General features: G+C 40.8%; 1 protein-coding gene across 2 annotated transcripts; it reads left to right on the top strand.

The window, feature by feature from the left end:
- Positions 1-1,934: 1,934 nt before the first annotated feature.
- PCF11 (PCF11 cleavage and polyadenylation factor subunit) lies at positions 1,935-22,440 on the top strand. Of its 2 annotated transcripts, none has more exons than XM_066989921.1 (16): positions 1,935-2,465; positions 7,413-7,538; positions 9,810-9,998; positions 10,404-10,595; positions 11,438-12,540; positions 12,805-12,994; positions 13,090-13,732; positions 13,820-15,261; positions 16,568-16,655; positions 17,355-17,474; positions 18,041-18,143; positions 18,774-18,957; positions 19,414-19,569; positions 20,584-20,676; positions 21,306-21,341; positions 21,944-22,440. In XM_066989921.1, exons 1-16 carry the CDS (start codon positions 2,277-2,279, stop codon positions 22,151-22,153), a joined length of 5,064 nt encoding a protein of 1,687 aa, XP_066846022.1. In that variant the 5' UTR covers positions 1,935-2,276; the 3' UTR covers positions 22,154-22,440. The 2 variants fall into 2 exon arrangements, with proteins under 2 accessions (XP_066846022.1, XP_066846021.1); XM_066989920.1 differs by having other exon boundaries at positions 1,936-2,465; positions 18,038-18,143.
- Positions 22,441-23,064: the final 624 nt, after the last annotated feature.

Here is a 23,064-nt window from a genome sequence, read left to right as displayed (position 1 = left end):
AGCTGTTCCACGAATCTCTTGCAGGATGGAGTGTTCCCACAACTCATTAGCATGGGGGCCTCACGGGCTAACAGCCGGCAGACCTCGCGGAGGTACCACTGGCTGCGTCCTACGACCAGTAAAGACAAACTAATAACACGCTGAAATACTGGATGCGCTCAGGCATGCAGGGTGTGCGTGGATTCAGGGATCCTGGGGGTGTGCTCCGGAGGGCTGATAACTGCTTCGCCTCACACCAGCCTCCGTTGGTTGCTGACTTATAAACAGCAAATCTGCTTTTGAGGGTGGCCTTGGTCTACATGACACCCTCATCAAAGCAGTTTTGCTTGTTTTATCGGTTTTACTCCGGTAATTATTATGAGGGAGCATTCTAACTTACAAATATAGTACTTTTGGGAGGAGCTCGATTTCCCCACCCCCACATTTTTCCCCTAGGAGCTGAACACTATATACTGTTTTTGCCAAATAAACTGAGTTTACATTATGGCTTGACTCCTGGTACATGATTAATATTTGTCACAGGCAGCGTGTCTTCAAATAGCTGGCTAACATTTACACCGAGAAAAAGCCTTGAAGTCCTAGCTTCAGTTGGACGGAAACAAAAACTTGAGTTTCATTTTCTGATCTTACGATGGCACACTGCAAAGGAGAAGTGGTGTGTGCAACGTACAGCATTTCGAGGTGTACCGGAACAAACATGAACATCCAATTAAACAGGCAGATTAAAGACGCCGGTGCGTTTCCTGCCCCCTCTTCCCCATTTTGAAGGTCTCATTTTTCAGAAAAGGATGCGAACGCTGAGATAGAAACTAAAATACGTTTTTTTTTATGAGATAAAAGGGCAAACAGCTGTTTTTACCACAGATCTGCCAAGTCTCAATTTTTGCTTTCTACTGCACATGCAGACATCCTATAAAAACGATTTTGTGACAGGAGCGTTTTGCAAGTGTACTTTAATTTGCAAGTGTATTTTAACAAAGCATTTGCCCATGGCCTCCTTCGCCCTGCTGACGGCTCCTCACAGTTAATAAGTAACATGTGAAGAGGGGGCAAGGAAGAGCTGGACCTTAAGAACCGAGCGTTATCAACTTTGGGCAAGTACCATAACAAAAGAGCAGGTTTTGCTACCTCCAAACCTTGGAGTTTGCAAGCCCCAAATGCTGCTCGTTGACCCCTTGAGAGGGACAACTGAACTAAGAAGTGTCTTCTAATTTCTGACCTAAACGCTGTCTGGTTTTTAGGTGTGACTGGCACAAGGACCTAAACCCCTGTTTTTTTGGAGTGACTGGCACAAGGACCTAAACCCCTGTTTTTTGGGGGTAAAAAGGCACAGGGCAGACTGGGAGCAGAGCAGGGGGCGCTGCCTCCCTCCCGATGAGGGAATTCTGTGGCTGCACACATCCGCCGGGCTCCATCGCCACAAGCTCCCCGTTAGGGGACAAGGCGGGTGCGGAGCGGGGCCCTGAGGGGCCACCAGGCCGCGGCCTCTCCCCCGGGCCTAGGCCGCAGGGGCGGCGGCGGGTAGGCCGCGTTGCTATGGCAACCATGAGCCAATAGTGAGCGCGGCGCGGGTGGGGCCTCGCCGGGGGCGCAAATCAGCACCGAGGGTCGGGAGGAAAAGGCGGGACTGAGCGCGGGGCCCCAATCGGAGCTCGAGGGCGGAAAGGGAAGGCGGGAGGACAAGGCCTAGCGAGTGAGGAGCGAAGGGGGTAGGGAAACGCGGCCAATCGCGAGCCGTCCTTCAGGGGCGAGCGCGGGCCTTGAGCGCAGAAACCAATCAGCGGGGAGAAGAGGCGTTCCCAACCGCCCGAAGGCGGGCGCGCTGCCGGGCACGCCAATCGGCGCTCGAGCAGGGGATCCGCCAGCCAATCGGGAGGCGGCGAGGGAACAAAAGGGGCTTTCCAAGCCGCCGGCCCCTTTCCCCTCAGCGCAATTTCACATGACGCAACGGTTGGAGGCAGAGGTCCGCGGGCCGTAGCCGCCGCCGCCATTTTGTGAGCGCCCGGACTGAGCCGGCGGCCGGCCGACCGACCGGAGGCGCGGCGGCACCCGCGGCACCGGCACGAGCACCTCAAGCAGCGCCGGCGGCTGGAGGGAGCCGCGGCCCGAAGGATGCGGTAGAGGAAGCCCAGCGGCAGCGGCGGGGGGGGCGGCATCGCTCGGCGGCGGAGGCGGCGGCAGCATAAAAAAAAAAAAAAAAAAGGAAAAGAAAGGGGGGAGATCGCGGGGAGGGGGCTGTCGGTCGGTGGGGGTCGGGGCGCCCCGGTCGGAGGAACATGTCGGCCCCGGAGGGCAGCGCTGGTAGCAGCGAGGCCCGGGAGGACGCGTGTCGCGATTACCAGTCGTCGCTGGAAGACCTGACGTTCAACAGCAAGCCGCACATCAACATGCTGACCATCCTGGCTGAGGAGAACGTGCCCTTCGCCAAGGACATCGTCTCCCTGATCGAGGCGCAAATCGCCAAGGTTTTTATATTCCACCGACTCCTACTCCTACCTATACTGCTGGGGGGATAAGCCGGCCCGGGGCTGCGGGTTAGGGGCGGCCTCGGGGAGGGTGGAGGGGGAGGGGAAAGGAAAAGGGCGTGGGGGAGACGGCCCGAGGAGGGGTGGTGGGGTGAAGCTGACCCAGAGGAGGCGAAAAGGGGGGAGATGAGGGCCTGAAGGAGGGGAATTAGGGCAGGAGAAAGGGGGGGCGGAGGAGGGGCTGAGGAAGGCTGGTGGTGGGGTGGGGGCGGTTGGGCTGGGGGCTCGCAGGCAAACAGGGAGAGGGGTGGGCTAGCCAGGGGTGAGCAGAGAGGGCACGGCTTTCCCCGAAAACAGGAAGCCCAGAGGTTTTCATTTATTTACTTATTATTGGGGAGAGGGTCAGGAGTTTGGGGTCGCTGCCGGGAGAGCAGGGGGCGGAGGGGAGCGGGGCTCAGGCGGGGTCAGGGAGCACGGGAGCTCGTCCTAAACACCGCGGGGCTTCGATAAGGCTGCTGCTTCCCCCAACCCCTCCCCAACCCCACCTCCCCCCCCCCCCCCCTTCCCAATGAAAAACCATAGGGAGCAGGGGACTCGAGGGAGGGGAAGGGCTCCCCCAGCACCCAGCCGCAGAGGAGGGGTGTCGGTAGCAGGGGGGAGGGTTTGGGACTCGCCCCCACCAAAAGCCGCTGGGGGGGGGGAAAGGGGGGGAGAGAATAAAAAAAAAAAGGGCAAAGCGTGGCTGGCGAGTGGAGGAGCCCCGTGGAAATAAATAGCAGGCAGCACAACATGGCGGCCCGGCAGTGACTGGGCAGCAGCACCTCGCCCTCCTCGCTGGGTTTTCCCCCTTCCCCGGAGCCAGTGTTGAGCGTCTCGAAGCTGGTGTTGTAGTCCCCAAGCGTTGCATTTAAGCGATTTTCTACCCTTAGATGAGTACCGCGATCTATAGGGAGGGCCTGGCCGGGGGGATATGGTGGAGTTGTTTTTTTTTTTTTTTATTTTCTGGGTAGTTCGAAGGAACGGAAATAAGATGGAGTTTGCAGCACGGCAGTTGTCCGCTTTAGAAGGACTAAATTTAACGATTAAGTAATACTTTAAGCATCATTTTAAGTATAAAATACATTTAAATATATTATAGTTCAGAAGATAAGGTTATTTTCCCAGTGTGGTCCCTGTGGGATATTAATTGGCGGGGGGCGGGGGAGACCCGACACTAATCTGTCAGAAAAGTTTGTGGGTGAAAGGTGATCATCTGCTCTGGGTAGAGAAGTCTGCGTGTGGTGGTGATGGGGGTTGTTTTGCTCTACCTGCTTAGAGAAAATTACGTGGGCTTGGGGATAACCTGTTTGGATTTCAGGTGATCTGTGCCTTGAGTAAAAGCTAGTGTTGTGTGTGGATCTAATTCATCTTGGCTAGAGAAGTTTATCGGTCGAGGATAGGGAAGAAGTAATTCTCCCTAACTGTAGAAACTGCAGCAGCCTGTAGGATCCTAACATGGCGTCTGAAAGGCACATGATATAAAAAGAAGGGAAAGAGGAGGCTCCCTCTGAGCCCAACCCAGGCAGTTGCTGACATCAGTCAGCCACAGCACATGGATGGGGGTTTGCCGCACCTTTTTACCAGGACCTTTTTATAAGAAAAGCGATCTTCTTTCAGTCCCGTCCCGATTCCTGCCAGTCACCCCTCCCCCGTTGTTTCCCTTGCTCCCTCTGATATCAGTTGTTCATAGGCTTTTTTTCCTTTTGGCTTTAAATCATGGTTTATAATGGTGAGAATTGTACTATCTAACGATGGGGAGGGAAGGATCTCTTAAGTTATTTAATCTGTCTTTCTATCAATGCAGGATGGCTCTTTAGTGTTCCACAGACCTCTTCCAGTCTAGTTTTAAATGCTGCCAGTGGCCAAGTTTTGCCATTCCTTGGGGAGGTGACCTCAATCTAATAGATCTCACCATTATATCTCCTAAAGGGCAGTGGATGTATATAACGTAACTTGTGATAATATCAATGCTGTCAAATTTCTTCATTTCTGGGTGATTTAGAGTCTGCCCTGAAGTGTGTTTTTTAAAGATGTCTTAAATCCTGTATCAATGGTTAGTTTTGCCTAGTTACTGTTTGTGACTGTGGTTTATTCAAGGCAAGTTCTTAGTTGTTTTTGGGAAAGTGATCTCCTTTACTAAGCCACTTTTAAAAAGTGTTGCCTGGAGACAGTTTGTTTAGTGTAAAACTTGAGTGGTCTGCTTTACAATTTAATAAATGGTTCTGAAATGTGTGACTGGTATTATAAAATTTGTAAATAAAAAGTGTGAAATATGTATTTGTCTTTTTATTTACCATTGTATAGTGCAGAATTTGTTTCCAAGACCCATTTTGTATACAAGGTTGTTTTTTAAACAATTTTTTTCACAAGTTTGTGACTCGGGGTTCAATTACCAGATATGATTTTTTTTAAGGTTGAAACTTTTGAGGAAACTAATAAAAAAAGCCACACATTTCCAACAATAGCTTTCATACATTTTTTGAAAGAACAGTGGGAATTATGTGATGCAGTTTTTAATATTAAGCTGAGAAACACAGAGTTAGCATTCTTCTGTGTTCCGGTGGTTATGTGGAGCCTCCCTGCCTTTTGGTTAGCGTCATGTGGGTCTCTTTCTTGCTAGGGGATGCTGTGTAGATCGCCTGAAAACAAAATACATTCAAATCTGGGACTCCCTTGTGTGGTTATTGGAATGTGTGCTAGATAGCTTGACATAATAAACATTTCCAGAAGTGAAGGCTTAAGTATTCCAAGCATATTTAAGTCCTGGTTCTTAAAATGTAACACCCGAATAGCTTATCTTTGAAGCAGGATACGCTGCTGAACTTGTGATTCTGTGTCATATTTTGAAGTAGGCGTCCTTACTAGATTACAGTCTTTCCCTGTATGATTGCTTTTAAACAGTCTGATGCGTAATGAAGGTGACAGTTAAACTTGCCACAGTGCCTTTGCTGCTAAATGGATGCCCCGGCGTTTCAAACTTTAAACTTAGCGGAGGGTAGTGAGCTACTTCCAAACGCTGGTGAAATGGAAGAATATGGTGTACTATGCCAGTAGCTCTTGGGCATTGGTGCTGCTGAGACAGCTCTTTGTTTCCCTAAAAGCTGACTTTGAAAGTCAGAAACTGTGCACTGTCATTTTTTTTAATAAAGGAAGGCATTCAGAACTTAGTGTTTTTAATGTGCCATTGTGTAGGCTGAATTAAAGAAGAAACCAGTATTTCCCGGACATTTTAATATTAAGTAGTTTTACATCCAGGGTTGGAGCGTTGAGACTAGAGAGATGCCCTTATTCTAACCACTTGCATATTAGCTTGTTTACGGCTCAGTATTAAGTCAGTGTGCTCAGCTCTCAGGTAATACAAGTGCTGTAAAATATTTTAATGTACCACAATTAGTTTTAGGTAGCTTAACTGCACTTTTCGTTTGTTCCATATCCAAAAAATATCACCTGCCTATTACGGTTTTCGGTATGCTCAGAGGCAGTGATCCCCTCCCCCCCAGTTAACAAGAAACCGACCTTTCCGATGTAAGTTTCAGGCCATGGTGAATTAATACACACTTAAGGGTGAGGAAACAATGTGATTTACCCATATAAAAGTACTATTGCCCTTCTGTGAACCACCTTAATGGGGAAGGAAGAATTGTAAAGCAAGAGCACTTCCACACACTTGTCTGGACAATGGGGCTGTGAAGTAAGGCGTTAACAGGGTAGCCCGTCCTGTTTAAAATGAGCGGTGAAGTTATTCTGGTTTTATCCTGAGTTTACCGGATGGTGAATGGGACTTAAAAGTTATTATGAGTGGATGCTCCTCTAAGGGGATCGCGGTCGACGTGCAGCTTGTGGTGTTGTCTTTCACATTGTCCTCTTCAACAAGTCTGTGTACTTGCTGGTGCTTTCTGGAACTTTGCTGTGCCTTCTGCTTGTGAAAGCCCGTGGTGGGCATTAAAAACACCTTGATTTGGGCCAGTGGTGCTTGGTGTACATTAGAAGTTGCTGTAGCAGTCCAGCGTCACCACACTTCTAACGCACAAACTTGCTACAAGGCTTGAATGTGGATTTAAAAACAAACAAACAAACCAAAACAAACAAACAAACAAAAAAAAAACAAGCTGCCTCTTGTAGCAAAGATGTGTCCAGAATATGAAGACTCCCATCTGTGAAAATTGTGGTTGCAGTTCCTGAGCTTCTCTGTGTCTTTGCCGGGTCGACTTGATGATTGAGTTTTGTCTGGATTTAGAACTTTGTTCTAACTGCACATCTAACTGAAAACCTGACTGTCACTATCTACAAGTGCCAAGAGAAAATGGGACTCCTTGCTCCGTTCGTTTGGATTACAATGCAATAGTTGCGACCTATTCTGCGTGTAGTATATAAAAAGACTGTGATACTCTACATATAATCTACGGCTGCAGAAGTTCACTAATTTGGGCTGTTTGCCAGAAGTCTGATTTGTGTTCTGTGAAATCCCGAAAAACAAGCATTCAGGAGGTCTGAATTATAAACGATTTTTAGAAGTTCCTTGAAGTGCTAATGATGGTTTCCTGCTAACTTACTTTCTCAAGTGGGTTTTGAAAGGTTACACTCGGTACGCTAGCAGTAATGCTGTCTTGTGGGCTTCTTTTTTTTTTTTCTTTTTTTTTTTTTCCCCAAAGCTTTGAGACACAAACAGAATAACCTAAGGTGTTCCTTTTTTTCTGTGATAGACCCACTGCATTGTACTATGAACTGAGTATTGATTTTCCAAATTAAGTTTTTGTATAAACAAAAAATCCCAAGCAAATCCCTTGGTGTTTATAGTGGCAACCAAAATGAGAGGTCTGTATTTCTGGGATTGGTAATCCCTTTATTTAAATAGCTTAAAGTATGTTTTGTTGTACTAAACTTCTCAGTTTCTTCTTATTACTCCAGGCTCCTGCATCAGAGAAGCTCCCTGTTATGTACCTTATGGATTCCATTGTCAAGAATGTGGGAAGAGAGTATCTTACTGCATTTACTAAAAACCTAGTTGCAACATTTATTTGTGTATTTGAAAAGGTATATACACTTTCAGAAAAGTTCTGTATTCTAAGCAAAATTGTTCCTGGTAAAATAAACACATGCTTTCAGTTTTGGGTTTTCTTGGGTGGTAAACCATAAGAATTAATTGGTTTTTATAAATCTCAGTATGTATCTATAATGTGGATGGGTATTCCTGTTGTTGTCAAGTGTGTAAGTTAAGTTAGCCAAAAATATAAAGTCTTACTTAATTTGGTTCCTAAACTTCTGTAATTTTTCTATCCAGGCAAGGTATTACTAATTTTTTTGGTTACTGTTACCTGGATGGACTTTTTGTAATATACAGACCAATTAATTGTGAATTGTTGATTTTTTTTTAAGATAGTAAATAGCCTTTATGTCAGGAGTATACTGAGAATCAGTTTTGTAGAGATTTCTCAGAGCTTTCTTCCCTCTCCTGTAGTTAGATTTGTCTGATGCACATAATTTTTGATGTACAAAACGAGTGCTTAAACTATGAAGAATATCACTAACACCTGATACTCTCTTGGTGGTCTGTGATTTAAATATATGTATGTGGGGGAGAAGGTCATAAGAGTGTATTGCTGTTACATTACAAATATGTTTTAATTTCATTCAACTGCCACATTTTTTTTCTCTCAGTTTTTAACCACAGAAAAGTAAATTGTGCTTATTCTTCAGTGAGAAAGGCAAATCCAAGTCCATTTTTTGAAAGATTGGACTTGAACGGCTTTATGTTGGATCTGAAATGAAGGGTTAACTTCTGTGGTATCCTGTATACTCTGAGAAAGTAGCGTCTCATATGAATGAGATGAGTGGAGCTTTGCATATTTATCTTTACATACCAGTGAGGATCTGTGATCCTAGTATGTTTTCTATATGGTTTTCACATGTATAGTGCATGGCTAAATAAGGAACAGATTGTAATAATGACCACAGAAAATTTAAACTCCTGTGTGTAGAGTAGATAGGTAGACATTCACTTGTTTTTCCAGTATTAGATTGTGTTCTTCACTGAGTTGCATTTAAACTTCTGGCAGCTGAAGCTCTGGATAATAACTGATAATAACTGATTTTCCAGAGTTTGGTAGCGTAACTGTCTACTAAGCTAACTAGAACTATTGAATTTGTATTAATTGTGTAAAGTAGCAGTCACTTCAGATAACTTAATTGATGGTATTGCAAGATGGAATTCTAGTCACTGACATTGTTAAAAGCATTTGTTTACCAGTAAATGGTCACTGAGGTATCTTTAAACACGTAACAAAGTCAGAAACTTGCTCAGTCACTACAGCACCTTTCATGGTCAGCTTCGTACCCACTCATTGAAAATTGCATAGATGCACCATCCCACTCCCCAGTAGCTAATTATGAATTATTTTTGTTGGAGTTCCTGCCACCCTCCCTCTTCAAAGAACCTCTGAACTTTCTGAACTTCTGGACAGTATGTCTTGCTGTAACATCTTAACATAAAACTGTAGCAAAAAAGGGTTTCCAGGGTCAATGCTTCATGATTGAGTTAGATTATTCACAGTAGGACAGCTTTTGTCCTCAAATGTTTTAAATTTATTTAAATTAACTACTTGAGTTATGAGATGAACAGAATTTTGCTTTAATGTGAGTTTCTGACTTGCCTGTCATGAGATGATTCAATCTAATTGTAAAGAGAGAAAAAATGGGAGGCAGTACTGCAAATATGCTTAATTTGTGGCTCACAGATAGTTCAACTGCAAAATTAGACCTGAAATATGGTTGAATTCATTTTAGCTAACATACATTTTGTTGGATTTGTTAGGAAAAAAAAAAACCCTTCAGTGATTAAACAGCTGAACAAAACACCTTTTCTGTTCAGAAAATTCATTGTTCTCTGACTTGTTTGCCATTGCTCTATGCCATTCAGCACAAACACTTGAATAATGTATCGTCTCAGAGGCTGCTGCCTTTCGATATTTTTGTTACTGTATTTTCTTTTTCACAGAAATTGGCCAAGTAAAGTGAGAATTTTGGTAATGGAAAAGTTGAAAGAAAATTCTCAGAGAATGGTAATACACAATAAAACCTTCAAATGGCCTTGAAATGACAATTCCACATCTGAGTTTCTGTTACTGATTCTGTTGGTGTAGATGTAAAAGTCTGCTTTGCTTATAAGTTCTGTATAGCCAGTTCATGGTGTTAAAACGATAAAATTGATAAGAATATTAAACAAATGAAGCTTTAAGTTCTACAGAAAAGTTTTAGAAGTTGTTTTATATTAACTTAACAAGCCATAGAATTGTTTTATTGTTTTAGGTGGATGAAAATACTAGGAAAAGTTTATTTAAATTACGCTCCACATGGGATGATATTTTTCCTTTGAAGAAACTATATGCCCTTGATGTCAGAGTCAACTCATTAGATCCTGCTTGGCCAATTAAACCTCTGCCCCCAAATGTGAATACTTCTAGCATCCATGTGAATCCTAAGTTTTTAAATAAATCGGTAAGTTTTTATTCCTACTGTATGAACACGTGGTAACATATGTAGTTTTCATTGTTTGTGTGCTGTTTTTTGACAATTTAGTATATTAAGAATGAAGCATCTGATCTTTGTAGACAGGTAAGAGCAATTTCCTAACTAAGAATATTTGATGGGTTTGTTTTTTGTATTTCAAAACTGAATCCTAGATTTCTGAACATTGATATATTAAATAGCATATTAATCCTGTCACAGTGGGCAAATTCTAATGGAGCAAAAGTTTTAAAATGTTTTATATTTTGCATTAGAAATGCAATTTGTAACTGTTAAACAAAGTCCCAGTGTTGGGTCACCATAACAGTTAGAGGAGATAGTTAGCTGATTCCATTAAGATTTTATGTGTAACTTTGTTCTTATCTTTGTTTTTAGCCAGAGGAATCTACTGCACCTACCTCTGCTGTCACTTCTGGTGCCTCTACTCCTCCAGCTGTTCCTGAAATACAAAAGAATTTGACACAGGAGCAACTGATAAGGCAGCAATTGCTTGCAAAGCAAAAACAGTTGTTAGAACTTCAGCAAAAAAAATTAGAGCTGGAGCTGGAACAGACTAAAGCACAGCTGGTGAGTAGGGTAGTTGATGAAATGTCCATAGTTGGGTCTCACTTTTGGATAGTACCTTAGCTATACAGGTAACTGCAGTAAATTATGTCAGAGAAGTGTCGCTCTTTTAGGACTAGAGCAGTGCAACTTGTTCTGGTGTTCTAGACCAATATTTGCTACCTACAAATTGCAAGAATTGCACTCAAAACAGGTTTAAAAGAAGCTTTTGTGTTTTGTTACTAACTTCTCTCCAAAATAATGTGTGCCTATGATCCTAGTTTTGCACCCCTTCCTGTGGTTCACCACAAGACAGGCTTTTTCAAATATATTTGCTTTGAAAAAGAGTAGCATTTCTTTATAGAACAAGGAATCCTGATTGTTAGCAATACAAAGGCAGTTTCCTCACAGGGTCAGTTTGGTTTAATGCCAACATCTGAAGGTGGCGGTTAAGTCGTATTGTTTTACATTCATAATAGAAAGTCTTCCAGTTTTAACTGTTGATGATAGAAAATAAACATCTTAGAAGTGTAGGGGATAAAAATCAGATATTTGTCAGTTTAGTTGTCATGAATATGTCGAATATATAGAAAAAATAATGCTGTAATGAGAACGTGTTTAGGTTACGTATTTTGCAGCATTGATGTTGCATTGATTTTGCGTTATCACTTGATCTTTTCTGAAGGTGCTGCATTATTTTAATGTCTGTGATTAGCAATTAATTGGTCATTTTCAGTTAAATGGCTGAACCTTATATAACTACAAGTGTTTTCTATTTATAGTTTTGTTTTCAAGTCAGAACATGAGTATCTCTGGGTAGGAGTTGTATCATGCAGGTTAATGCTGTTTTTTTCCCCCTATTTCAGGCTGTTTCTCTTAGTGTTCAGCAAGGATCATCTACTATAGCTTCAGTTCCAGCACCTTCCAAGCCACATGTGTCTCAGGCACCTCATATGACAGTTAAACCACCTCATCAGACTTCTGTGCAATCTGAAAAAATCAAACCATCCCCAAGTCCTCCACTTCATGATGTCAAAATAGTAAATAGGGATCCTCGACTTAATAGGATGGCTCAACATTCTTCTCATGCTAAAGATCAATCTCATAGGAAAGAATTTCCACCAAACACAACCAGTCAGTCTGATACCAAGGCAAGCAAAACATCACAGGCTGAAAAACAAAACTCCACAAAACAAGAGAAATTGAAAGCAGGTGAAAAAATGCAGAAGAAAGATCTTGATCAGTCAGAAGCAAAATCTAAATCACCATCTCCTTTGAAAAACAAGTTACCCAATACTAAAGATACTAAAAACCAGGAAAGTGAAAGCACAAAAGTATCTGAAATCAGTAAACGGGATCCAAGACTGAAAAGACATCTTCAAGAAAAGCCAGAGGGCGATGAGGTGAAAGAGAAGAGGAGAAATATAGAGAAAAAAGAAAAAGAGGAACATAAGACGTGTGAACATAGACCAGTAGGCAGCAGAAATAAAGTAATTAATGGTGTTGTTCAAAAACAAGACACACCTACAGAAGAATCAGAAAAACAGGGTGGAAAACAAGGGAGATCAAGTAACAGAAAACGGTCACGATCACGCTCTCCTAAGTCACGGTCACCATCTACACATTCTCCAAAAAGAAGAGAGAGGAGATCACCCAAAAGAAGACTCAGAAGCTTATCTCCCACTTCGTCAACTCCTAAAATTGGAAAGATGCGTCAGATAGGTCCTAAGCAGTCTCACGTTGAAGAAGCCACACAGGCAGCAAGAGATGAAAGGAATTCTAATAAGCGGAATGTGAAACAAGAGGTGCGAGATCCACGGAGAGTGAAAAAAGCCCAAGAAGACAGGCCTCAAGAAACAGCAAGTCAGCATTCTGCAAAAGCTTCTCCCGATCCAAAGGAGAATGCAGAAAACTGGCAGGGATCCAAAGCAGGCAAGAGGTGGAAATCTGGTTGGGAAGAAAATAAAAAGTAAGTTACCATCTTTTAAACAGGTTATATCTGAAGTCAGTGGAAATTCTACTGCTGACTTCAGTGTAGTCAGATTCCGTGAGATGTTCAAATTGTCAAAAATTGTTGATGAAGTTTCTTACCTTATTTGTAGTTAAATAGAGAAATTATGCCTACTTAGATTCTAAGATGATTGTGTTTTGCCATGAGCAGTTCTAATAAGGGTGTAACAGGTATGTCCTGAATAAAGAAATAATTTATATTTTAAATACGTTCTGTTTTCAGCTCGCAGCAGAGTGAAGAACACCAAGCACTTGGTAAATCTCCTCACCAAAGACACCGGGAAAACTGGCCTGCTGCTAAAGGAATTTTATCACCCCGAGCACCAAAGCAGCAGCACAGGTTAAGTGTGGATGCCAATTTACAAATTCCCAAAGAATTGACATCTGCAAGCAAGAGAGAATTACTTAAAAAGGTAATACTGATTAGCTTGTCTTTGTAGTAGTGTCCTGGATGTAGGTGTGCTTTTCTTTTCTTTTTAGAAATCTAAACTTCAACTTTATGTTCCAGGCCAATGATCGCTTAGCATCTGGTGAAATAACTCAAGATGAATTCCTCATGGTAGCTCATCAGATTCGACAGCTGTTCCAGTACCAGGAAGGGAAGCACAGATGTAATGTGTGGGATAGCCCTACAGAGGAGAAATGTGTTTTGAAAAAGAAACCTCTTCTATCTGATGCAGAATTAACATACTACGAACACAAAGCTAAATTAAAAAGAACCCAAGTCCAGCATTCATTATCAAGGCTTGATCTGTTGGATCCCGACGATATTTTGGATTATCATCTACCCGATGCGTTGCTTTCTGGAATAGAATGTGAGCAAGCAAAAGCGAAGCGTGGAGTACAGTTTGACAGAAAAGAGCCATTTGGAGAAAGATCTAGGAGGCATTCTCCTGTAAGTGGCACTAAGAGACCTTTTCCTGATAACCTTTCACCGCTTGAGAGTCGACGGAGACTGGAGGAACAAAATGCTACCAAAGGAGCAAGAGGTTCTAAAACCTTCGATCCTTATGACAGCTGGGGAGAATCAGAGGAATTTAGAGATGCTCTCAGGCAACAGGGAAAAGGCACACCGGAGTTCCAGAAAATAGATGGTGATGCAATCTGCAGATTTGATAATCGTGAAGAAAGACAGCTTCTCGGGCAAGCTGGTACATTTTTTTTGCCTTATTTTACAGATGTTAAATAATCGCAACGCTTTGGTGGGTGGTTATATGTTGCTTTTATTTTTTTTTCAGGTGTTCGAGAGGAACCAAGATCACCATTCAGTGAGCGTTTCAAAAGAGCTAGGTATGAGGATCCGGAGAAAGCACCATTTCCAGAAAGTCCAGGATCGAGATTTGGAGGCATTGAAGCCAAGCAGAGAATAAGTGCACTAATGGAAGACAGACCTCTATTTGATGGCTCACCTAGACAACCTGCTGCAAGGGTTGGAGTAGATGGACCAGGAAGTCCTTTTGTTGATGGTCCTGCTGCTGGTTCAAATTCTCGAATCGATGGGCCACCTGGACAGGCTGCTCTGAGATTTGAGGGGCCGTTGGTCGGAGCGGGTGCATCACAGTTCGATGGACCACTGGCGGGGGCAGGGGGAGCGGGAGCCCTAAGATTTGAAGGGCCGCCAGGGCAGCTGGCAGGGGCTCTCAGATTTGAAGGACCCCCAGGACAGGTTGGAGGAGGAGGTCCACTGAGGTTTGAGGGACCTCTTGGGCCTTTGCGCTTTGAGGGGCCTGCAGGCCAGCCTGTAGGTGGTCCTAGATTTGAAGGACCTGGAGTTGGTCTCAGGTTTGACGGACCCCGTGGTCAGCCTTCAGGTGGTCTCAGGTTTGAGGGGCCTCATGGTCAACCTCTGGGGCCTCGAGGTCAACCTGGGGGTGGTCTCAGGTTTGAGGGACCCCACGGTCAGCCCTTGGGGCCTCATGGTCAACCAGGGGGTGGTCTCAGGTTTGAGGGGCCACATTTACAGCCATTGGGGCCCCATGGTCAACCTGGAGGTGGCCTCAGATTTGAGGGGCCACATGGGCAGCCTATGGGGCCACATGGACCATCAGGGGGCGGGCTCAGATTTGAGGGGCCACATGGACCACCAGGTGTAGGTCCTAGGTTGATTGACGGACCAGTACACCAGGGAGCTGGTGGACTTAGATTTGATGGTCCTCTGGGACGGACGGGTCCAAGATTCGATGGCTGTCATGCTGGATTCGATGGTCAGCCCGGACAGCTATCTCTTTTGCAAAGATTTGATGGAATTCACGGACAGCCTGGCCCAAGATTTGAAAGGGCACCTGGCCAGCAGGGACAGCCACGATTTGATACAGCCATACCTCAAAGATTTGATGGTCCTCACCAGCCAGCCTCAAGGTTTGACCTGCCCCTTGGCCTTCAAGGTGCAAGGTTCGAAAATGTAGCTAACCATCCTGCCTCAAGATTAGAAATGTCGCCATACGGACAAGGTGGTCCGTTTGTTGATCATCCCAGCCAGGGCTACAATGGACCATCTCATGGGATGCAATTCCAGAGGCCTGACATATTTGATGGCTCGCCAGGACCAAATTTCAATGGGCCAGCTGGCCCAGGAGCACAGAATTTTTCATTGAGAGCATCTGGACATTATTTTGATGAAAAAAATCTTCAGGGTCCTCAATATGGAAACTTCAATAGTATGGCAGTGGGAAGTAATCAGGTAAGAATTATTGCTGTAAATAGTTTGCTTGCAGAAGTATTTTTGTGTAGACAATTAGCAGTTTTACTTTCTCTAAAAACATAATTTTTTTGAAGAGCTGGTGCACTGGGAGACGGTTTCAGACTTAAAATGTCATCCGTATCACGTAGCGTCTGGATGATTCAAGAAGGGCATGCACTGTTATTTTAAGATTTTTTAAAAAAGAAATTAATAGATCTAATCATTTTGTAGGTGAGAGTATAACTGAAATTAGCATTTTTAGTTTGAAAACAAATTAGGTAATTGAAAGCCTGGCATTTTCACTAAACTTGAATAGGGCCAGCTCTATAAATCATGACTGAAGATATAAGTGAATATAAATGATTAATTTTTCTAAAGAGATATAGAATTAGGATGGACCAGAAATAATCTTATTGTCTTTTTGGAGATTTTAGTACAGGTGACAAGACAGTAGTAACAGACACACATAATTTGGGGGAACTGAGAAAGATGCAGACATTGTTAAATACAGTTTTTGGAAAATTATCTTGGCATCGGCGTGCTTTGAGTTTAGTTGTCTTTGCTATTGCCAGTTGGTAATGCTTTCTTCAAAAGGAGAAAATAACTATACATCAATCAAAATGATAATATTTCTTCCAGTAGATTGCAGATTTTAGAGAGCGTTTTTCATTTGGGGTATAACTGAACATGAAGAGTTAACTGATTGAGCAAAAGCAGGTGATGTGTCCTGCTAACCTCAAACAGGATCAAATTTTAATCAATGTAAACCTTTTTTTAGTAAATCCAGAAAGCAATTTGAGAAAAAAAAAAATTACAATCTCACTCTAAAAATATTTTCATGTATGTAGTTTGCTGCAGCTGGGTTGCTGCAATCTTCAGAATGCATTTCATACAGTGGATACTATTTCAATTATAGAAAAAATAGTAGTGCCCTTTGTTGATAGATGTTTACCAGTTTAACTTTTCTGATGAGCTCTGTTTTGGTGAAAAGGATCAACTTGAATTACTGGGCTTGGAAAACATGTTTAAAGGCTGGATAAGCAGAAAGAAGAGAAGGTGTTTTTTTCTTTCATTTAAATATTAGGAAAAATGAATAAATTTTCTGATTTTTATTTTTCTGATGGGACATGAAAACAATGGAAAGGTTACTTAGCCATTTGTGGACCCTTCAATACCAAATTAACATAGTTCACTAATGGGAGGATTTTAATATTTATAATGTTATCGAGAAATTTGTAGAAATTATCATTGCTTTAAAAAAAAATAAATTACAATGCAAAGAATGCTTAAATGTTTACTTTTACAGGTTTCGCTCATGTCTGCTCAGCCAGGACCTTATGGACAAGGTCAACAGTATTTGCCAAATCCTGGAAGCTTTGTTCAGAACCCTGCAGGTACCAAACAGTTAACTTCCTTTTGTTTCTTTCAGACTGTTCTGTTTGCTAGTGGACACACAAAATTAGCTTTCTGTATTGTGGTGGTGTACTAGGCCTGTGTGGACTAAAGGAAACCCCAGTGAGGTGGCAGTAGATGTTGTTTTTGGAGTAATCTTGTTAGGGGTTTCCCTCAAACAGTGAAGGCTTTCATTAGTTTTTCATTAACCACATGGCTTTGGTATGTAGTTGTGCTAAAACAAAGCAGAACAAGATTTTGGTCTGCTTTTTTGATGGCAGAAAGGTACCAGTTTGTAGGTCTGGCTTGCATTTGCCAGGCTGTATAAACATTCTGAGTGTATGAATTGGTTAGTAAAAATCTTGCAACAAGTCATAAATAATTGAAGTATGTTGGTCCTGGTGAAATATTTAAGGATAAAATGAGAAAATACTGTGTTTCAACAAGCAGTATCCAGTAGAAGTCTCTTTACAAGGCTGAGAGCATAGAGAGCACTTCAAAAAACTTACGTTACAAAGGAAGTTGTTGAAAGGGAAGAAGTAAGTCAAAAAACTAGATATAAAGCAAACAGTGGATAAATAGTTTGAAATAAAAAAACGGAAGTAACAGGAGACAGAAGGAATAGTGTGCTGTCAAATGTGCTGATAGAAGTTGAAGTAAATTCTTGATCGTTATCATTGAATGTTGATGTTTTTCTCTAGGAGGCCTTCCACATTCATATCCTGATAACCACCTTGGCCAGCTTGATGTCAATGAATTGTTTGCTAAGCTGTTGTCAACAGGAATTCTCAAACTGTCAAAAACGGATTCCACTTCAGCACGTATGTAGATCCATTATGTTCTAACTACGTGGGTTATACATAGCTGAATTGTAAAGCTAAGTGTGAGAACTTCCTGTGAGTTCTTGCATCCTCTTTTTTTTTTTTCTTGAACTGAGCTTTGTGGGAAAGGATTTGGTGCATGCGAAAGTGAATTACTAACTTTTTAAAATGTATATTACTTGTATTACTTGATGTGTATGCTTAAGCTATTTAGAGCAGCCAGTTGTGGTTTTGGTGCCCTGCCTCAGTAACTTGTTCTTGATTATAATCAGATTCTTGTCAGTTTCTGAAATACTTTCATCTGAATATTGAAATTTAATGTTGAAAGCTTAGCTGAAATACTGTTTTCCTAAATGGAAATGAGTAGTAGTGTACTGTGTTCTGTGCTTTTTTAATGATGTTACAATATGAGACTGACTCAGCTATTATTATGCACTTCCAACTTAGCATACTCAGATCGTATTTATTAATATTCAGATAAAACAAAAAGAAGGTTCATCAGCACCTTACTTCTTTCTTAAAATGTACTGAAATTTTGATGAACTTGCCTTTATTCTTTTTAGAAGTGAACGAAACATCAGCCCAGCCAGCTGCTGAAGAGGAGGAGGATGACCAGAGTGATCAAGATGTCCCAGACCTCACGAACTTTACAGTTGAAGAACTCAGACAGTGCGTATAGTAGCATGAGCTTACACTGCAGTAAGAATAATGGCATGGAAGTATATAAATAGTGGAATCCAAGACAGTTGAGAGCTTTTAAAAGCTGTTATGCCACTTTTTGACTAAGAGGACCTGCAATTTTTGATTGTTACTTCATGACTGAGGATGTGCAGTTCTTGATTGTTGTTAGTCTTGGAGAACTTCAGGAAGGAAAAAGAGGGAAAATGAATGACAGAAAACTTCCCTTTATCCACATTGGGATGTTGTCATTTAAGCAGCAAGGCTGTGATACAAAATGAAGTCAGTGTTACTTTGTTACTCCTAAGTTTGCTACCTTTGTGGTAGTTTGCAAAGCTGAGCCAAATGCTAGTGTTACCATTTTGTGTGCTATTAGGTGATGAAGTTAGTAGGTATGACACTACTAACAGTACCGAGTTTCTTATGGATAGTTCATATGAGCCTATTCAGATGTTTTCAAATGACTGTTATGAAAATCAGGAATAATTAACTATGTTGCATGCCTTAACCTTACAGTAGATTCATGCTTTTCTTCTGCTTGTGCAGTTCTGCAAATCAACTTCCTGATAAACTTCCTGTTTCTTTTCATAAAGATGTTAACTTTTTTTCCCCTTTTTGTAGGCGTTATGATAGTGTTATTAATCGACTATACACTGGAATTCAGTGTTACTCGTGTGGAATGAGATTTACTACTTCACAGACAGATGTTTATGCCGATCATTTAGATTGGCATTATCGCCAGAACCGCACAGAAAAAGACGTTAGCAGAAAAATTACGCACAGAAGGTGGTACTACAGTTTAACGGTAAGTTATGCAGCATGTGTCTTTAATACATTAAAGGCTGGATTCAGTGTTATATTTTATGTATGTACTTTAGGATTGCAGTTGAAATTACATTCTCACAGGATTTTTCCTATGGTAAACAATGTTGTATTTGGTATTTCAAGCAGTTTTTAAAAATGCCTGTCAGAACACAAAAGGCAATTATATGATGAACAATAAGCAGCTGGAAGCTGTTGGTACTGCTTTGGTTGCACTGAGAATGGAATAGAAATAGAAGGAAAAGGTTTTCTGAGTAGTGTAGCATTATTGGAAAACATGCACTCTGCTGCATGCGAGAAACATTTCAGTTTCAATGAAGTAATATGTTCTAAATAAGGTACTTCTGGGATGTCATTTTTCTTTTCTTTCCCTTAATTCTGTTTTAAATATTTCTGACTATTCTTAAGTGTCTGAGTGTGAATGAAAACTTTTCCTTAGGATTGGATCGAATTTGAAGAAATAGCTGATCTAGAGGAACGTGCAAAAAGCCAATTTTTTGAAAAAGCCCATGAAGAAGTTGTGCTCAAGACACAAGAAGCTGCAAAAGAGAAAGAGTTTCAGAGTGTCCCTGCTGGACCAGCTGGAGCAGTTGAAGTAAGTTTCAGCTTGTCTGTATTACCCTATGGGCAATAAAGTAGGCTGAAGTCTTGGTTTTGGATCAGTGTGCAGTCACTTCATAGGTGTTGCATTTGTGTGTGTGGCAGATAGCATTAATAACCAGTAGTACAAAAACTTACATGCCTATTGGCATGCAGTCTTTTTAGTGAAATCGAAATGGGGAAAGCATGTCAATTTACTGAATGCTTCCATAGGGGGGAGTAATTTGAGTGAGTTGGAAACGATCCCTTGTGATTCAAACAATGTTTTTTACTGGATTTTTGCTATATTTACACATTTTTTTCATTAGAAGGTAGGCATTAGGACATTAGGTGTTAGGACAAAGAACTATCTGAATCTTCTGACTTAAACAACCAGCAGGTTTGTATTTAGGTAGACAAGATAGTTAAGTAATTAAATGTTTTTATATGGTAAACCTATAAGAAACTAGCTAGTGAGTCATATAGGCCTTTGCTTTAATTTTTAAAAGGCCTTTGTTTTAAAAGGTACTTGTGCTTGTTCTCGGAGTTGACTTATGTATTTTACACAGAAGTATTAAAGGTGTTAATACTTCATGTAAGAGTTCTCCCTCTTAACTTGAAACTCAAAAGTTGAGTTATGGGGAAAAGTGAAGATGATGCCATAAAAAAAAAATCTCCATACTGGATTGTTTTACCTAAATCCCTGTAGTGGATTGTGTTACCTGGGAGTAACACAGCATTAGATTGTTAAAGTGTTTTGTAGAGAGTTTCTAGTTGAATGGGCAAAGCTTGCCTTTCTCAAATGACAACAACATTCAAGGTCAGATGATTGTTGCTAAATTTACAAACTGTACTCAGTTTTTATCGATATTTTCTAAACTTTTGAAATGTAGAGGAAAAACCATCTTTTAGTCTACTATAGTTATCTTAATTTAAAAGAGCATTATTTAGCTGTTAAATGTGAAGTTCCTGAAATTCATGTGTTTTATTTCAATAACATCATATATCTGTTACTTGAAAAACTTTTCAGAGCTGTGAAATTTGCCAAGAGCAATTTGAACAATATTGGGACGAGGAAGAGGAAGAGTGGCACCTAAAGAATGCTATACGAGTAGATGAAAAGGTAATCTGATTTTATTACATGTGATACTTGTTGATATTTTAAACAAAAACCAACCTGTGCTCCCCACATCCTAGTTAAAAGCAACAACAAAACTCAGCTGAAGATTTATAGCTAGAAAGTGAGACAGCATTGTGATCTGTCTCTCCTGAAGGATTCCCCTGATAGTTTTCCTGACTTTCAAGTACATAAATACCTCAACCTTTGGAAATGCTTGAAGTCCTGGTACTGTTAGTATAGGCTCGCTATGCTTCCTTCATATACTGCTCTGCTAAAAGAAAAATGAAGGTGATCCTTCCCCTCTGCCAGAGGGGTTGGACCAGATGGACCCAGAGGTCCCTTCCAACCTCAACCATTCTGTGATTGTGCAAATGTTTATATATATGGTGTAGATATTCGTTCAGTTCTTTCTATATATAGCTATCCACATATGATTTCCTATACTTACCAGGCTTTTTGTCTGATAACTTTTCCTAAAGATAGTTGCCTAGTTACATTTGACACCATACTTTGCCTACTTTGTAACGTTGTTGTTCTAGAGGAATTGTAGGATACATAATTTACTGTTCTGTTCATGACCTGTGCACCTACTATAGTCTTATGTATTTAAGTGTATAATTCTTCTTTTCCAGATTTACCATCCATCTTGTTATGAAGACTACCAAAACGTAAGTGAATCCTTCTTATTTTTGAAGCATTTTGCTTTCAGTTTGTTCATTGACTTTACAGGGAGCAGATGTCTTCAAAATCCATCTTTCTATTGCATTTGACCAGACAAAGATTCAAAGGCCCTGGGCACGGCAAGTTTGTAATACAGAAGTTGCTAAGATACATTTTTCATAGTGATGTATCATAACAGGTTGTGTGTCGTACATGACTAAAGCAAAAACATTATTTGAAAACACATCATGAATTTATTGAGTAACATGCATAGTCTTAGGAATTTGCAAAAAAGAAGTGGGTGTTATAGTGTGTGTTAAATTTTTAATGATTTGGGAGTACAGTTCATTTGTGGAGAGATAGGAATATTTTATGGTAATGTGTTAAGCATTTCATTGCTACGTGGATGACACATTTTCAAAGTAATTGTGAAAAAGTAACGCTATTAAATAGTAAACTTGCTTTATACGAATCTTGATAAAGTAAAATTTTGGATTTTGAGTGCTTTACTGTCAACATGTTTGCATTTCAGGAAAGACTAAAAGGGAAAAGGATTTAAAAGTGGCTATTTTAATGATGTGGTAATGCTATGTTAACGTTTGTTTTGCAGACATCATCATTTGATTGCACACCATCTCCCAGCAAGACTCCTGTAGAAAATCCTCTAAATATTATGTTGAACATTGTTAAACAAGAAACACAAGAGTCCTGTGACTCGCCTAAAGTCAAAGAAGAACCTGATGACACCCCTACTGCCTGTGCAGAAGAGAGCACACCTGCATCTACAGATATTAAAACAGAACCTGATGAGTCTATTTAAATAAACTAAGGTATGTTTTTTTACAGAAAAGCTGCTGTGTTATCTCTGGAAGGCAAATACTTTTTATATGAAATAAAAACATTCAGCTGAGGCAGGGCCTTAGCTACTGTTTGGTTAATAAATACATTTTTGTATTTGAATTTCTTACTGCCTGCACAGTTTCAGGTGTCATTGTGTGAAAGTTCTGTAGATGCGTGAAAATTTAATGGAATGAAATTGTATATGTAAAAATGTACAATTTTCACTTGTGGAAATGTAAATTATAAATAAAAGATATTTTTGCTATATATGGAGTGTAATGTTTATGCACACCATCAAATGAAGACAGTGTTTCTGTACTTTTTTCAGTTTAAATGGAATTAAAAAGACCTTTGTTTTAGACCTCTTGCTGAATAAGATTCAGAAAAATGAAAGCAAGTAACTTCCTTCAATTATCTCATAGGTGGGTTATCAAGGGAAGCGATGCAGGAACTTCTCAAGACACAACCCTATATTTTTCTTTTTAAACTTACCTGAACAAACTTACATATCCAGATATTAAAAATAAAATTAAAAAATAACCAAAAAGACAGTTCTGGGTAGAAGGGGAAAATTTAACAAAGGAACCAGAGTGCTTGATTGTGAACACAAGTGCCAACAAACAATTAACAAACCAGGATGCCTGGTAGCTGAGACATTTTAATGATTTTTTTTTTCCGTTAGTCACACATAAGAATTTAATACAGCTGAACAAACTTTTCTTTACATTACAGGGGGAAACGAATGTAAGAATGCTCATTTGAAAAATGGTTTAACATTTTTTTTTGTTGCTTATGACTGGACTTAGATGGTAAACCAGATATCCTGAGATGTTAATATTTCTTAAATGTAATAAATAAAATTAAGCATATATTTGTGTAAATCTCTTCCTT

This window comes from Anser cygnoides, chromosome 1, assembly GCF_040182565.1.
Source record: "Anser cygnoides isolate HZ-2024a breed goose chromosome 1, Taihu_goose_T2T_genome, whole genome shotgun sequence".
In the NCBI taxonomy this organism is placed as follows: Eukaryota; Metazoa; Chordata; class Aves; order Anseriformes; family Anatidae; genus Anser; species Anser cygnoides.
The sequence above is the reverse complement of the archived record's forward strand: the minus strand, read 5'-3'. Positions and strand labels throughout refer to the sequence as shown.